Source organism: Aristolochia californica, unplaced genomic scaffold, assembly GCF_029961685.1.
Source record: "Aristolochia californica isolate CCGP_79_NKW_82.1479 unplaced genomic scaffold, dmAriCali1.0.hap1 SCAF_5, whole genome shotgun sequence".
Classification (NCBI taxonomy): Eukaryota; Viridiplantae; Streptophyta; class Magnoliopsida; order Piperales; family Aristolochiaceae; genus Aristolochia; species Aristolochia californica.
This window is the reverse complement of record NW_027182214.1, coordinates 2,217,890-2,234,247: the sequence shown is the minus strand read 5'-3', so window position 1 is coordinate 2,234,247 and position 16,358 is coordinate 2,217,890. Positions and strand designations below refer to the sequence as shown.

General features: G+C 37.4%; 3 protein-coding genes and 5 non-coding genes across 9 annotated transcripts; all 8 read right to left on the bottom strand.

The window, feature by feature from the left end:
* Positions 1 to 44: 44 nt before the first annotated feature.
* On the bottom strand, positions 45 to 1,823 carry LOC137965833 (peroxidase 21-like). Its single transcript, XM_068812196.1, has 3 exons — positions 1,143 to 1,823; positions 864 to 1,052; positions 45 to 740 (listed from the first exon to the last, which is right to left on the bottom strand). Exons 1-3 carry the CDS (start codon positions 1,149 to 1,151, stop codon positions 102 to 104), a joined length of 837 nt encoding a protein of 278 aa, XP_068668297.1. The 5' UTR covers positions 1,152 to 1,823; the 3' UTR covers positions 45 to 101.
* Positions 1,824 to 5,377: 3,554 nt separating this feature from the next.
* On the bottom strand, positions 5,378 to 10,256 carry LOC137965832 (pentatricopeptide repeat-containing protein At1g04840). 2 transcript variants are annotated; one of them, XM_068812194.1, is made up of 3 exons: positions 9,916 to 10,256; positions 7,341 to 8,858; positions 5,378 to 6,210 (listed from the first exon to the last, which is right to left on the bottom strand). In XM_068812194.1, the coding sequence occupies exons 2-3, from the start codon at positions 8,542 to 8,544 to the stop codon at positions 5,378 to 5,380; spliced, it is 2,037 nt and encodes a 678-aa protein (XP_068668295.1). In that variant the 5' UTR covers positions 8,545 to 8,858; positions 9,916 to 10,256. The 2 variants fall into 2 exon arrangements, with proteins under 2 accessions (XP_068668295.1, XP_068668296.1); XM_068812195.1 differs by having other exon boundaries at positions 9,932 to 10,256.
* A 396-nt stretch (positions 10,257 to 10,652) lies between these two features.
* Positions 10,653 to 14,050, bottom strand: LOC137965993 (rRNA 2'-O-methyltransferase fibrillarin 1-like). Its single transcript, XM_068812422.1, has 6 exons — positions 13,936 to 14,050; positions 13,518 to 13,825; positions 13,169 to 13,264; positions 12,804 to 13,058; positions 11,056 to 11,124; positions 10,653 to 10,930 (listed from the first exon to the last, which is right to left on the bottom strand). The coding sequence occupies exons 1-6, from the start codon at positions 13,949 to 13,951 to the stop codon at positions 10,754 to 10,756; spliced, it is 921 nt and encodes a 306-aa protein (XP_068668523.1). The 5' UTR covers positions 13,952 to 14,050; the 3' UTR covers positions 10,653 to 10,753.
* Positions 11,468 to 11,539, bottom strand: LOC137966763 (small nucleolar RNA snoR60). Its single transcript, XR_011116255.1, has one exon. It is a non-coding gene; the product is annotated as a small nucleolar RNA snoR60 (small nucleolar RNA).
* On the bottom strand, positions 11,699 to 11,770 carry LOC137966762 (small nucleolar RNA snoR60). The gene has a single exon (XR_011116254.1). It is a non-coding gene; the product is annotated as a small nucleolar RNA snoR60 (small nucleolar RNA).
* On the bottom strand, positions 11,830 to 11,942 carry LOC137966768 (small nucleolar RNA snoR100). The gene has a single exon (XR_011116260.1). It is a non-coding gene; the product is annotated as a small nucleolar RNA snoR100 (small nucleolar RNA).
* LOC137966767 (small nucleolar RNA snoR100) lies at positions 12,078 to 12,192 on the bottom strand. Its single transcript, XR_011116259.1, has one exon. It is a non-coding gene; the product is annotated as a small nucleolar RNA snoR100 (small nucleolar RNA).
* Positions 12,328 to 12,442, bottom strand: LOC137966766 (small nucleolar RNA snoR100). Its single transcript, XR_011116258.1, has one exon. It is a non-coding gene; the product is annotated as a small nucleolar RNA snoR100 (small nucleolar RNA).
* Positions 14,051 to 16,358: the final 2,308 nt, after the last annotated feature.

Below are 16,358 nucleotides of genomic sequence, written 5' to 3'. Positions count from 1 at the left end.
TATTAAGGAAGTTGCACTTTGGTACATAACAGAAAAAAGCCTTATTTCTCAACATTTTATGTTCTACAACAGATGATACAAGCAACCCATTAATGATTATCCTAATTTACATTGACAAACCGGCAATCCTTTCTTATGTCGCCCTGGTCGCCGGTGAGTGGATTATTTTCTGATAACGTGAGCAGGGCAGTAGCAAACCGGTCATGGAAGTAGCCGTTATCGTCGGCCATCTTTTCGACGAACGGAGTGGTGGTGGCGTCTGAGGTCAACTGCTGGTCCACCAACAAGAGGCCCTTGTGGCTGAGGAGGTGCTTGTAGTACATATTGTCGAGTACCATGGGGGTGTCACCGTCGTTACGTGCATACTGTACTGCCTTCGGGTCCGGCTCCGGGGAGGGACACCGACGTTTGAGGTACTCGGCGTAGTCAGGGTCCAAGGTGGGATCAACTGTTGGATAGAGTCTATCAACAAGGTTGACGCAGTGAACTCTCCCTACGGAGTGAGCGCCTGCAAGCATAAGGAGCTCATTAACTCCGGTTATAGACATGATGGAAGCGGAGAGAGAAAGTGTACCAAGCAAAGCTACAGTTCCTTCGGCGTCGATACCGATCGATTGGAACCGGGAAAGCACCAGAGAGATGGAATCATTATGCCGGGGAAGGAAGTCGGCCACATGTGTAGCGTAGCTTTCCCTACCATCTCTTCTCCCCGTTTTCATGCTAACATTAGGTCCTCCGAGCTGGAAAAGGAAAAAAAGGCATTTAGTAACAGAACCAGCAAATGATAGAGCAAAATGGGGGAAGATTCGTATGGTTGTGACAGGGTTCTGCTAAGGCTTACGGAGGAATCAACTCAAGCTTACCAGGACGACGCCATCTCTTGAGGAAAGAGCGACTATATCAGCACAAGAAACTGTCATGGGGCACTCACTCTCCAGAGCATTCTTAATGGTGTTGATGTACCTGAAATTTCTCATCCCAAAGTTGCGTTCTGATCTCCTTTCGCTCACAATGTTGGCTTTATCCTCCAGCAGGATCGAAGCATCGCATGACTGCAGCCACAGCTTCCAGCTTTGTCACTGTAGAAAGAAGGCGAAAGACACGCAGAGAGAGAGAGAGAGAGAGAGAGAGAGAGAGAGGACCTGAACCATGCAATCATGGAAGAGGTTCCGGACCCAGGAAACTGCAGTGTTGCCGTGCTTCTCATAGAGCTTCCCAACCTCTTCCTTGATAATCTCCTCAGCTCTGGGGCAGCTCTCTGAGTAGAAATTAAGCTGCAGCTGTCCCTCACCTTAAAAAAACATCAACCGAGTTAATCAGAAACACTGAAAAGACTTCACCAACTTGAGAAAATCTCAGGTGGGTCAGTAAAATGGTTCCTTAACAATTGGTCAGAGAGAAAGTCACTACAAAAAAGAGAGGGCATCAGTTACCAGGGAGAAAAAAGAGAAATAAGAAGAGGGCAGGAGTCAACCCAGCAAATGTAGATCTCTGCTTGAGAGCCATTGCTGTTTGTGGGATTAGTGTTTAGAGGTGACTGGTCTTCATCTCTATTTAAGAGAGTTTTTGAGTGGAAGACGAGTGGAAGATGAAAGAGGTAGGACCACTAAGCCACGCTTATTTGACTTCTGGGCAATCTCCACCACGAAGGTTCTTCCCATGGATGCACGCCTGCCTGCACCCACAATCCAGAAACAAAAAACTAAAAGCTGTTTGTGCATTCTCTGAGTAAAATAAACGGCCCAGACAGAGAGAGAATTGAAGGGAGCGAATGACAAAGCTAATGCCTCTTGACTGAAAATGCATATCATCCCCACTCACTATTTCTTATTTATGTGACCATGGAGAAGGCCTGGAATATGACACGAATGCTTATAAACCTCTGAAGGTACATTTCCTCAGCAGTCATTGTATTGTATGAAATGAATGTTTTTTTCTTCCAAAAGCATTTTACTCCATGTCTCATCAATAGTTCCAATACTTTACAATTTAGAGGCAAATAAGTAATAACCCTAATGGAAATTTATAAACTGAAATATTGTTAACATTCATAACATTGAACTAGTTACACCCATGTTCTAAATTTAACCATTAGATTTATATGCAACGACTGAAATTACAATGAGTTCTATACAATCCAACATCCTTCAAAATCATCTACAACCACAAGTAGAGCCACCTACTTTGCTTGAGGAAACGTTTGGTACTCACCTTTAAATACTTCAAACAACTAATTTATGTTTCAAATGATGAATCGTTACCCAAATATTACCTTTGTGTTATTTCCACCACAAAGAATCAATGCCGGATGCTGAGAACCAGGTTTTCTCTAACTACAATGCTAGAAGCTCACTTGTTTTTTCGTTTGAATAGCTAACCATTTTTTTTCAATGATGAATGATTTTATTAAAAGGAAGCAAAAAAACCAACTCTAAGGTAAGGTGAAGATAAATTAAAAAAATTAGAATTTGCAATGTGAATAGATCTCATTCAGCTATCACAAATGATGAAGGAGATAGTAAATCCAAACTCAAATAAAATATAAAAAGCTCATTCCTTACCACATCCTTCCGAACAATAGTGTCAGCTAAATAATTAGCAGATTGCAGGGTGTCATCCAACTGATACGAGGTGAGTAAAGAATAACAAAGAAGCAGTCTCGTCACAGAGCCTTAACTTCTAATTTCACTGCCCTGGTACAGACATTAGAATCACCTTTCACAAGGAAATGCAGGGAAAATATGCTCTTGCAATGATAATTTAGCAATTAAATCAAGAATATGGTAAGAGCAGTTTATTGATCAATCAACAACGTTAATGCAGCTTCAGAAGAATCATCACCATAAAATCTATCAAATATTTTACAAACCCAACATGCAACAGTTTTTAGAGAAAAGAATTAAGGTTAAGCTTGGTAAAAACAAAAGCAAAAAAGAGTGAATAAAAGTGAAGAAAAGAAATACAATGGCTGCACTTCAACACTGTATAACATGAGCAAGCATGCAGCACTGAATTGTTTTCTCCCTTTCGGAAGTTGATACTCGTATCAGTTGTAGATGTGTTGGCCATTACATAAAGGGTAATATCTGATAGATCCAGATTGGGGGATAAGGTAATGTCACATACTCAAACTTAATCATGTGTTACAAGCTGCGTAACAAAAACTCAGGCCAAAAATATCAAGAAAATAAGTTGATATGTTGGTGGAGGATAGCCTTCAGTAACATTATCCTGAAACAAATAACAAAACAAAACTAAACTAAAATTCTTAAAATAGAATTAGAACAACTTTTTTTTTTAAATAGTAGAATTAGAACAAATTGAAGATGCATCGAAAAATATTTTATTACTAAAAAATAGAAGTTAATATTTCAGAAGTAAAATGTTTTAGAAACTTGACTTTTTTTTTCCTATGTTGATTACACACTCTCATCCCTCACCAAGTGCATCTTGACTCGTCTATGATTTAATGGAGGTTCTATCTTAATAAAAACTCACAGCTCATCTCAATTGCTTTGACTTCAAATTCTCTTCTCTTGTTTCAAGTTTTCTAAGTACTTCTGGGGAAGAGTTAACGATAGTACTCTCCACCAACTACTATCGTTCCACCCACATGAAATCACTTTTTCCTTGCTAACAGATTATCCTGCTTCCTTCTCAATCTATAATTTTTCATTGTAATTTAACATCAAATTGGAAACAGAGAAAGAAGCCATTGTGGATGTCTTTCTCTGGAGCTAGGCTTCTGAAAGGCAAATAGGTATAAACAAGTAGAAGAAAAGAAAAAGAAGCAAATTGGAGGCCAGAACCCAGCACTGTTCAAGCAAAAGTCACCTTTTCTTCCATGGCTTCTGCATTTTCTTCCGCAGACTTGGATGCTGTTCTTTTAAGCACCAATCAATTCCTCAAACAATCAACAGCTATCATCTTCTCACTGAGAAGGTCACTAAACAGAAAAGCTATTAACAGGACGCATCACATCAAAATCCATCAAAACAACAAATGTCAACCTTCATTTTTCATTTTCAGCACCTCCATTTATGATTTTTGGCTTCTCCACATCCATCTGGCCCTCCACGCCGAAGACCATTCTTGCCATACTCCAATGCCTCCCTATAAGATGATTATAAGCAACAAGAAGAATTAATAAGAAATGGAATTTGGCATTGAATAACCAATAAAAGTCATGCAATAAAAAAAGGAAAAAAATATATAAGTATTAATGCATCGAGATAGATTCTCACAAGCAACGCACATAACCAAATGGTAGCTACGAAGAGAACAAAAATTTGCATGACAAAAACTAAACTAACATCATAGATAGTAAATGAAATGAGTAGGGCCCAGAGATTTCCTTCCCAGTTGTTCAAAGCCTATCCCATCTCTGTCTACAGAAACCTCAAGTGTAAATAAACTCCAACCTAATGCAGATATGTTCTTCCAGAACATCTACCTCCCCATTTTCTAAATGCCACAGACCATCAGGATAAGAGTTGAACAATCAAGAAGTAACATGAGAACCTACAACATCCTCAAAATGGAAAAACAGTTGTGACAAGTAAGGAAGATTTATTCCCCCACTCCTAGCTGAAAGGTATACAAAAATAACAAAGAAATGGGAACGCAAGATATGGCCTTTCCCCTATGCTAGCTTGAGGTACCATAACTGAAGGCTCAACATCAATTAGATATCTCTTACATAACACCAGAATTTAAAAGATTTTAGACTGATGTGAAGCAGTTTATGAATAGACGTGTCCAAGTGGCATGTTTAGGAAAGAGAAAGAGATGTCCATGTTAAAAAGATTTGGATTATTTTTTTATGACAACTATTTGAAGGAGTTCTCTGTCTTGGCTTTCAAGGAAACCCTGCATTAATGAGTATGGTGGTCCAAAACAACTCAATATTTGCAATTTAAACAATTTAATAGTTGCAATTTAATTTAGAAATTCTATAATATTCCGACATGTATAGACTATGTATATGTCAGTCCAATGCATTTGTGCAACATTTGAGATACTTGACCTGAGAAATCCTCCGTAGCACATGTAAAAACAAAAACTTTACTTTTAGGCAAACAATACTTTGACTTGTATTTTCTTTTTTGAGAAAGTGAAATTTTATTTGAAAGCCCCAAGGGCAAAAGAAACATATCTTAGGTAGGGGAACACCTTGCACTGGGAGATTGGAGGGTCACCCTTTGCTTAGTAAAAGAACCAGCAAAAAAATTGGCTGATCTCAAAACATATATCCAATTACAAGGGAATCAGAATATCCAATTTCATGGAAAAATTGCCAATGGCACCAAGGGGGATATTATTGGCTGACAATTATGAGAACAAGATAAATAAATATAGTACAAACAACCAAATAGAATCACCAATAATCCTTGCATGAGCAAACACCATTCTTGAAATGATGAAAACGCTTAATATCTCTGAGAATGATCTCTCTTTGACTCAACTTGCTTGCATATTTCATCAAAGAATGACAATCCCCACAAACTCTAAGGTTCTTCACAATCCTAATGTCCTCTCCACTTGGAATGGTTATCAGCCCAAAAGCAAGTGCTAACTTCTCACTGTGACTCCCTATTGCATCCCCCTTGTCCTCCTCCTCAATATTATGTAGGACCCACCCTGTATCAGGCATATACCCTTGAGCTCTTGCATTTATTGTTAGTTCCTCTAACTTGTTGTGCACTGCTTCTGTACATGGGTGAGAAGTGTCACCTGCAACAAACTGATGAACATGGGACCCAACCTCAATAAAACTCCATCCTGGGGATTTCTCTATTTGCTTGTCTCTCATTGTAACCCTCACCTTCTCTACATCTTTCCATCTACCAGTCTGGGCATAAATGTTTGACAAGAAAATGTAGCTCCCAGGATGGTTAGGTTCAAGTCTCAATAGCTGTTGAGAAGCCAATTCAGCCATTTGAATGTTTTTATGGGCACTACAAGCACAAAACAATGCACCCCACACCACATAATCAGGTTCAATTGGCATGTTCCCAATGAATTTAAGTGCTTCTTCAAGCCTACCTGCTCGACCAAACAAATCAACAATACACGCATAATGTTTTACACTTGGCTCAATCAAGTAGTCTTGCCTCATACTACTGAAGAACCAGAGTCCTCTATCCACCAATCCTGAGTGTGCACATGCAGTTAGGATGCCCAGGAAAACAACACCATCAGGAGTAACACCTGCATATATAAAATTAACTGATTACGGCCTGCATAAAAGTCTAGACTAACACAGAAAATCTGGAGTACAGGTTAGCATTGATCACACCATGATAATCGAGATCCTTTCTCAAAAAAATAAAAATGGCAATGAAGATCTGATTAAGCATAAAGTAGGACACATAAATTTTGTTCACTAGTGAATTCTAACCATGTGAGACATGGTTTTCTTTTCTTTTTAAATGGAAAAGGCAACAGGTTTTATAGCAGCAAAATTTTTAAAGGTCAATCATTTTCAACCCCCCTAGAAAATTGTGAAATTATGCTCCACCTCTTAGTTTTTGAAATTCCATTACATTCACTCCATTTATCCTCCTCTTCTATTAGGAAAAGACAAAAATATGCTGACTAGAATGTTAGTTTGACTTTTAGATCATAAAGACAATTTGTCGTTTACATCATAAGGACCTATGGTCCCCTTTCAATGTGGGAAGGAACACTTGTTATGTGGGACCAACCTAAAGATTGTGGTCCCATAGGATTGCGTTCTAAAATTTGGAGCTTATTAGCTATGTCCCACATCAATGTGCACGCCCGAAAGTAAAAATGGGCACCACTGTTTTATATTGGACAATTTGGTTATTTCAATACACTCAATGTAATCTCACATTAAACTAGTTGATCCAGGAGCCCAACAAAAGATATAGTGACCTTTCAATTAAAAGGTATTTATATATTTTTTCAACATAAAAAGCAGGCAATGGGGTATGTGATGAAATTTCAAAAATTGAAGAGACAAAGGGGATTATTAATATTTCCAGGGCTATATAATATCATAAGTTTTACAGGGGTGAGCGCAATATTTTGCTTATAGACTGACTAGAAAGCTGTCATTGTCACGGGTAAGTGTAATTAACCCTTTTTTCATAAATAGCCTGTCCATGGTCGTTCATCTGCAACAATGAACATTAGTCGCCTCAGTTCAAATTATATCAGTATGCACATGACAACCATTAATCAACAGAAATCTTGGCTCAAAAATTGCTCAGAGTAAGATCTGATCCTTTATATCAAATGCACATGAACCTTCAATTGCAAAAGTGCAACTTGAGTCTTAATAAACTGGAAATTAATTTCAATAACATGCATACCTGCACAGTTCATCCCTTCAAAGCATCTGAAAGCTTCATCACAATAACCGTGAACTGCCCAACCCAATATCATGACACTCCAAGTAAGGATGTCCTTCTCTTTCATCGAATCAAAAACCTGTTTAGCAAAAATAATTTTACCACATTTTGCATACATATCAATCAGAGCTGTTCCAATTGGTCTATTGATCTTAAAACCATTTTGTAGAATATAATCATGAGCCCGAGTGCCTGCATCTAAAGCTCCAATTCTTGCACAAGCTGACAACACAGAGACGATAGTGTAATCATTAGGTTTGACACCTTCTTCCAACATATGATTGAAAGTAGCCAAGGCCCATCTATAATCACCATTCTGTGAATATCCAGCAACCATTGTGGTCCAAGACACAACATTCTTCTCTGGCATTTGATCAAAGAAACCCCTTGCACCTTTCATATCTCCTATTTTCACATAACCATTAATCAAACTATTCCAAGAGGCAATATTCCTTGCCGGCATTCTCTCAAACAGCTCCACAGCGGCTTTTAAATCACTGGCCCTACAACAACCATTGATCATGACATTCCACAGTAATATGCTTTGAATTTTGTTTCTTTCGGGTGTTTCATAAAAAAACTGAAGGGCATGATCTAAGTGATTGAGTTTCACATACATATCAAGCAAGGAAATCCGAACAAAAGAATCAAGCTCAAAGCACATTTTGATAGCATCACTATGTAGGGCCCTGCCAAGCCTCACATCCTTCAAAGATGTAGCTGACTTCAATACAAAGGGGAAGGTAAGATGGTCAGGGCGAACATTTAATTGCATCATGAATGTAAAATGAGAAATTGCAGTACCAAAGCAGCAGTTATCAGATAGTGCCCGAATCAATGCATTGAAAAGAAATGGATTTGGATTACAAAAATTCCGGAAGATCATGATGGCATAATCAATGGCTTTAAAAGGGGAACAAGCAGAGATAAGCTGAGTAATGACATGGCTGTTCTGTGCAAAGTTGAACCGAAAAAGTTGAGTGTGGATTTCTTTTAAACTGAGAGTGGTCTTTGCACCATGGATGAGCAAGATATATCTGTTTACCATTGATGAAGAACAATCACTAGCAAGGTATCCTAGAGATGTATGAGCAGAAAAAGCACTACTTAGAGGGAAAGTGATCATTTTATTTGCTTGGGAGAAGAAGAAAATGGTTCTTCTCATGTTGTTACAGATTCATAGCTAAAAAACAGCTTAAAGCATTGACCATTTGGTACTGAAAGAGACTGTATCTCATGAAACATATAGGCACCATATTGAACAGTGAATAAATTGTTGTTGGCTTTGATATCATTTGACTAAGAGTAAGAAGCCACTGGAAACTATGAGCCCAACTGAGGAGAATCGGCTTTGGAAGAAAAAGAGACACCATGCACAACACGAAGACTTCATTTCTGCAACACTTGAAGAAGTCTTCTCTCCTCTCAAAGACATCGCCTCCAAAAAAAGATTGTATAGAACATTAACGAAAACTGTTCCTGAAAAAATACTAAGCAACATTAAGTACTATCCATATTTCAAAGAATCAATACATTCTTACTTCACAAAGAAATAGAAGGAATTCTTGACTGAATATGAAATACGTACACTGCATAACCATATTGAAGCTAATGACAGGACACAGACTAAACTTCATATTGTTAAGATAGGTGACGCTGGAGAAGAGCAGATTTCTTATAGAATGTAATGGCAGTATATAGTGTATAAACTGCCCAGCCTCAGACCCAATAGGTTCAACATTGGCTATGCGGACACCAAGTTATTAACAAAGCAAACAAGTGTCAAAACACAAAGAAACAGAAGAACTAAGGCCTCAACAGTAGTCATATAACTAGTAAGGCTTCAAATAAATCAGAGATTAACATAATTTCTGTTTCTCGTCCTTGTATTATCTATGAAATCAATTTAACAGTGGCATTAAACACACTACTGTGAAAACATAATAAAATTGGCAAACCTAGATAAAGACAACACATCAAAACCTGAAAACCCGAGTATCTCACTGTCAATCAAGTTATAATGTCATGCAATTACATTGTTATCATAGGACCTCTTTCTGTTGTCCCAGAGAAAGCAACACTAAAAAATACAGTGACCAATTCAGCAGAGAACCCCAAGAATAAGACTCAGTTTCTCAAAACCCCAGCATGACACAGTCAAACAAGTTGGATAGTTTTATTTGTTTTTCATTACTCACAAGTTAAAGCAGATTCAGAAAAATAGGAGAACTGCCCAACCAATTGATCGAGAAAGAATCAGAAAGTTGCTAAGATACAGTCGATACATTTTGCATAAATTCAGAGAAGAGCTATTATCATTTCTCTCAAAAAAAAAGAGAATAAATTAATTATTATCGATCTTAAAGATCTAGTGTACAGTGCAACGAAAGTAAACTTCCAGGTAATTGCACTTCTTAATATTTTAACATCAAATTTCTCTATTATCAAAGACGTATGTTTCGTAAAAAAAAATAATAATAATAAAGAAAAGAGGATGAAAAGGAACAGCCGGCGATGAGGGAATATAGAATGCAACCTGGATCGTTACTGACCACAGTGATAATCTAACAGAGGAGGCGATCAATGAGACCAGAGAAGAATGACGGAATGAGGCACTACGGCAAGACGAAGAGCAGGTGAGAGGTGGGAGTGGCACAAATAACAGCAGAGAAATCAGGATTCTTCTTCGAGCAAGTAGGGTTTAGGCACAGACAGGTGTAACGGAGAGAGTAAAGAGCGAAAGCTTCAGACAGATAGATTTTTCCAACCGGCAAGAGCAGCGTGAGGGAAAGATTCGGTTTTTCCTCTCTTCTTCTCCCGCGCAGATCTTCATTTCATAAAAGTTTCTTGACGGACAACAACAGGAAATTTCTTAACGATGAGTTACGTTTGCAATTGCAACATCTGCAGCTCCATAGCCAGATTAGTCTCTTCTTTGTGGGTTCCCGAGAGTAATCTCTTCTTTAAGTTTCTTTTTATCGTAGAAGGAAGCTAATGTCCTAGCAATAACCTTAGCATGTCCGCGTGTTTTCTCGAGACGGACTTTTTTCGTCGGATCTCGGAGGCGGTGGTGGCGGCGGCGGCGGCGGCGGCGGCGGCTTAGAATATGTTACGAACAATATTCATTTGGAATGCTTTAATCATATAATTAATCTAATCTCTCGTACAAATCGACGAAAATTGTGAATTTTTTATGTAGTTACCATCCTAAAAGTGATAAAAATTCGTTCATATCATAAAAATCCAACAATTTCTGCTCAGAGGAGAAGAAGCAAGAGAAGCCCAAGTAGCAGTAAAGGGCCAAAACTTTACTCTGGCATAATAGTATCCGGGACATGAATTTAACTACTTTAAGTCAGGCATCAACAACTAGTTTAGCTTGCAAGTTTGTTCTTCTTGGGAACCCTGTAGGCACCAACAACACAAGCATGATCCCTCTCGAAAGGCTCGAGTGTCACCTGTTCTTGAGGCTTGAATTGGTCTGCTTGTAGCTTCTTCACTTCTTGCGCAAAAACAGCCTCAGAGGGAACAGTTGAATCTATGCAGTTTGCCTAAAGAAGCAGAAAATGTATTATTACTAGTTAAGGGATTGCAGAGAATCTAGGGCAAAACATACATGAATATAAATATAATTAACATAGGATTAAGAGTGGCAGAGCAAAATAAAAAATTTTACCTTGATAGATATCACAAAATGGCCTCCATTTTTCAAGAAATACGAGGCATTCAGAGCTAAGATTCTTGCCTGGAAATGTCACAGCATCAGAGGATCGTGATTTAGAATAACAGAGACATAAATATAAAAGAGGCATGACTTCAGATAGGTAATCCAACAGAAACTGGAAATGTAAAAAATTATCATGAAAACAAAACAAAAAGTAAAAGTAAAAACCAACCATTTAGACAAAAGTAAACAGATCAAAAGAAATATGAGAAAAAAAGCTAACAATTTTTTTTTAAAAAAGATGGTAACAGAGCTAACCAAACTGGGTATAAACAAAGTCCAGACACAGTGGAAACAAAGTAATTTTATGCACAAATATTTGAAGACAAAAAAAAAAGGGAAAAATAAAGGAAGAATAGATATTAGCATCAGAAACTCGACCTACATCATCCAGATAGTCCTGAAGGGGAATCCGAGTAGATCTCATCACACGCTTAATGTTAGATTAAATAAAAATTCCAACTTGACCTCCACATTTATTATGTAGATTTAGATTTGAAACATTCTCAAGTTACAACTACTCACAAACAAAAAAGATTTCTAATTTCACTACAAAAATAGATGAAAGGGTAAAATAGCGAAAGCAAATCTTGCTTGCATCAGAAACTCAGAGTTGCATCATCCAAGAAGTCCTGAAGGGGAATCCGAGTAAATTCTTCATATGCTTGCTTTGATTAAAAAAAAAACAAAAAGTAAGACTAAAAATAATTCTAATAGACAAACAAAAGATGTGGGTCAAAACCAGGCCAACCATATCAAGTCCAGAAGGAGTCAAAGCAAGCAGACATAGACCCCATTAGCCATTGATCTATGTGCACACTACCATGCTTCCTTCATACAATTAACATCCAGGGCATCGGCTTATTGTGCACGAATGAAGTCTTGAAGAGGAATCCAAGTAAACCCCTCAAAAGCTTGTTTTGGTAAAGAAGACAAAATGTAAGACAAGCAGATAATTCTAGTAGACAGACAAAAGATGTGGGTCAGATCCAGGCCCACCTTATCAAGTCCCAAAGGAGTCAAGGAGAGCAGACATCTAGACCCCATTAGCCATTGATCTATGTGCACACTACCATGCTTCCTTCATAGGATTTACATCCAGAGCATCGGCTTATTGTGCACAAAAGAAATCTTGAAGAGGAATCCAAGTAAACTCTTTATAAGCTTGTTTTGATAAAGAAGCCACAATGTAAGACAAGCAGATAATTCTAGTAGACAGATAAAAGATGTGGGTCAGATCCAGGCCCACCATATCAAGTCCCAAAGGAGTCAAGGAGAGCAGACATCTAGACCCCATTAGCCATTGATCTATGTGCACACTACCATGCTTCCTTCATAGGATTTACATCCAGAGCATCGGCTTATTGTGCACAGAATTGATAAGCATATATGTAAAAACAGCTAAAAATGCAAGAAGAAAGTAGTACAATAAATGAAAATTAAAAAAAAACATTTATTGAATAACATTCACATTAACATCCATGAATCAGACAAGCAGTGAAAAAACAGTTTTAAAAGAGCTAAAATGCGAACTGCAGATTCATAGATCAATACTACTAATTTTATTGCTAAAAAAAGAATAGTTAAACTGGTTAATATCTCCAACATTATCCAAAGCTCACATATGGAGGACCATGTCCACTATCCTCCATAGACAGGATGCTGAAAACTTGAACAAGCCACAAATATGCCCCACATACCTGATCAGGCTGCGCTACATCGGAAAAGATGACATCAACCATGCCCACAAGCATTCTATACTTGGCAGGATGTCTAGCATCCTCTATGATGGGAATCACATTTGTTCTTTTCTTAGCCATGTTAACCAAGTCCCTACCACTCCTATGGGAGAACTCAACCGCATAGACCATCCCAGTGGGTCCTACAAGATCAGATACATGTGAAACGGTTGTACCAGAAGCAGCTCCAAGGTAAAGAACCTTGGATCCTGGAGCCTGCAGTAAATCACATAGTACGAATTAAAAAAACAAGCTTCTGATACAAAATGAATAACAGAACAGAACTCTTATAATTATTGTTCTATTGAGAGGGCGGAAATGCTCACAATCCATATATTGTCAACACCACCAAGAATTGCTGCAGCCAACTTTGAGCGGAAGGGATTCCAGACTCTGTACTCCACCTTGGTACCATCCTCGTTCTACAGCTCAATTACAAGCAAAGACAGTTAGTGTCAAAGGACAAATTCTAAAAAAGCATCTCTTTTCTCAAGTTAAACGTGATGAGAATCCCACATTTTAGACTTTTCAAGATCACATAATAAGTCTTCCGTTAAAACAAAGAAAAATAATTTTCACTCGGACAACAAGCAGCAGTTCCGAAAACACTTCTTCCTCCAGCAGAAAACATAAACACATCACATAACAAAAAAAATAACAACATATTTAACCCACCTGAACAGCAATCCTCTTCTCGCCATAAACGGACTCTCCCGTAGCCAGATTCTTCGTGACCAATGCATCTTCCTTGCCCTTGGCAACGAAGACACCCTCATGGCGATGGGGCTCCACCACAACCTTGCTCCCCCCTCTCATTCCACCACCGCGGCCTCCACCCCGGCCCCTGCCGCCGCCTCGACCACCACCGTCTCTTCCACCCCCTCTTCCTCGTCCTCTCCCACCACCATCTCTTCCACCCCCTCTTCCTCGGCCTCTCCCACCACCTCCATCACTCCTCCCTCGAAACCCCCCTCCACCGCGACCTAAGATCCATCAGCAGAAACAACAATCAAATAGAAGCATAGGAACTAGTATAAATAATAAACAACAATGAATCGCTTTTCATCCTAATAACCGTAGACAAATACATCACCTCGAGGAGGCCTCATCTCTGCAAACGATTCTCGTAGATAAGAGAGTGTAGGGTTTTGAAGGAGAAAGCAGCTGTTGAAGAGAGGGCTTTATAGGTTCGAGGGCGGGTTTAGGGTTTAAGAAGACGGAAGGAGAGCTTATAAAGCCCCGGAATTAGGGTTTTAACTTCTAGGTGTTTGCCTTTCTATGAACCAAAATGACTAAAAGGTCCCTTTATTGGTTAGAGAGTAAAACTAGAGAGATTGGGGGCCATATTGCACTCAATCAAGTTCTTTAAAAAATTTTAATTAATTACTGATTTTTTATATATTTATTATTTTAATTTATATCATTTAAATTAACCTATAATTATTATAAAAATAAATTTTATTATTACTTTAAAATATATTTTAAAAAATACATAATTTAAGTGGATCTCACATGTGGAATTCAAGGGAAATAATGGAAACCTGGCCTAACTTATCATGTTGCTTATTATGCGGGTTTTCAACAATATTTGTCTGGAGAAGGAAAATCGAAGGAGAAAAATGAAACATATTAATTCTAGTTCCACTAACAGGTTTTACCTTAATCACCTATCATTTGCGTATAAATATGAGACTCGACTCCATCAATCAAGTTTGACATTTTTTACGATGTTGTAATTTTTTTGTATAATCACCTATCATTTGCGTATAAATATGAGACTCGACTCCATCAATCAAGTATGACATTTTTTACGATGTTGTAATTTTTTTGTAATTATTTGTGATGGTTCTTTAATGTTTGATATTTCATAGCTAATTAGGGGGGGTTAGTGCCCCAAATGGATTTTTTAAGATCAAGTTCATGTCCAACATGAAGATCAAGTCAATCATGTACATGAAGATCATCTTCGCACTTGGTGTTACTATTGACGATTTCATGTGCACTAGAATACAATTTTCAATGTTAGTGTCCCAACATGAGAAAAACATAAAAAACAAGAGAATCCCTAAACCCTTACAATACACTTAATCACAACATAATCCTTAAACCCCAAATTAGGTAAGACAACCATTATTACTATACGAATAAGTTATTTAATGTATAATTAAATATATTAATGTATGTATTAATTGAATTAGATATTTTATTGTGCATTAATATGGTAATTACATGAGCCAATGAAAAATGCACATGATTAATTACAAATAATAAATAAATAACATTATAAATAACAAAAACGAAAGTATTACGTTGAGTTATTAATTTATTAATAACATATGATATACTTTAACCTATAAATAAATAATTTAAGAGAAAAAATTGATCTAATCATAACTTTAACACACTATATATTTGTACATAATATATTTTATGTATTATTAATTAATAATATATTATTACAAAATTTAAAACTATTGGTTTAATTAACTATAGCAATCGGATAATTATGCCAAAATAATTTATCAAATATTTATTTTAACATTATTTTAATTATGACTATTAAATCACTATTTTAATATAGTAATTATAAAATAAATATATTAAAAATATATAAATAATTATTTTTTTAAATAAAATTTATAAATTAATGATTTTTATGACGATAGTTTAATTTTTCCTAACTTAGGAAAAATTAAACCATCGTCGTCTTCCTTAGCGGCGAGCCAGCGGGCAACGGTGACGGTGACGGCGACAAGCTAGTGGGCAACGCCGATAGAGGCGGCGCTCCAACGGAACGCCGAGAGGGAGAAGATAGGGAGGACGAGAAGCTCTGCAACAGATGTTTGACCTCCATCGTAGAGCCTCTCGGTTTCCCGTACTCTACAACAGAGGTCGAGAGGGAGAGGTTGTAAAGAGGGAGACCGGTGAAGGACGGTGGAGACGAGAGAGGGAGCAGAGAGCTCAGGGTTTAGGGAGACGACAGAGCTGCGGGAACGAGAGAGGGTGCGCCAGAGAGAGCCCCGTGTGTGAATCATGTACATGATTCTCAAAATCGGGCAAAAAACACTTCCCGCCGTTTACTCTTGGGACATGAACTCCTGATTCATGGATGATCATGTACATAACGTTTACATCAAGACATGAACTGAGTAATACACATGAAGATCATGTCCTTAGTCATGTTGACTAACCCCCCCCTAGCCATGTTACCATGTGTCACAACTGATTATTTGTGATATTTTATTTGTTACACTCACTTAAATCTACATAATATGCTTCAATATAAGACATTGTTTGAAGTTTACTTTGTTTATTTTTTTGTGTTACCTGTTAATTGTTACACTAAACATTTTTTAAAATGTGTTTATTACATTTGGTTACTACTTCTATTACTTGTATTAAGTGTTAGATAATGTCTACGAAGTTGAAATCATTAACAATAAACTGAATTAAATTTGCAATTCTGTAACATTAATTATATAATAATATTAATTAACAACATGGTAGTAATTATAA

Excerpts from the sequence above, each read along its gene's own strand:
- LOC137965833 (XM_068812196.1), bottom strand. Across the intron at positions 741-863 it reads CAAGAGATGGCGTCGTCCTG|CTCGGAGGACCTAATGTTAG; the intron begins GTAAGCTTGAGT and ends TTCCTTTTCCAG.
- LOC137965832 (XM_068812194.1), bottom strand. The coding sequence starts at position 8,544 with ATGAGAAGAACCATTTTCTTCTTCTCCCAAGCAAATAAAATGATCACT. Across the intron at positions 6,211-7,340 it reads TGAAGGGATGAACTGTGCAG|GTGTTACTCCTGATGGTGTT; the intron begins GTATGCATGTTA and ends TTATATATGCAG.
- LOC137965993 (XM_068812422.1), bottom strand. Across the intron at positions 13,265-13,517 it reads AGAAGAGGATTGCTGTTCAG|AACGAGGATGGTACCAAGGT; the intron begins GTGGGTTAAATA and ends ATTGAGCTGTAG. Across the intron at positions 10,931-11,055 it reads ATTTTGTGATATCTATCAAG|GCAAACTGCATAGATTCAAC; the intron begins GTAAAATTTTTT and ends CTGCTTCTTTAG.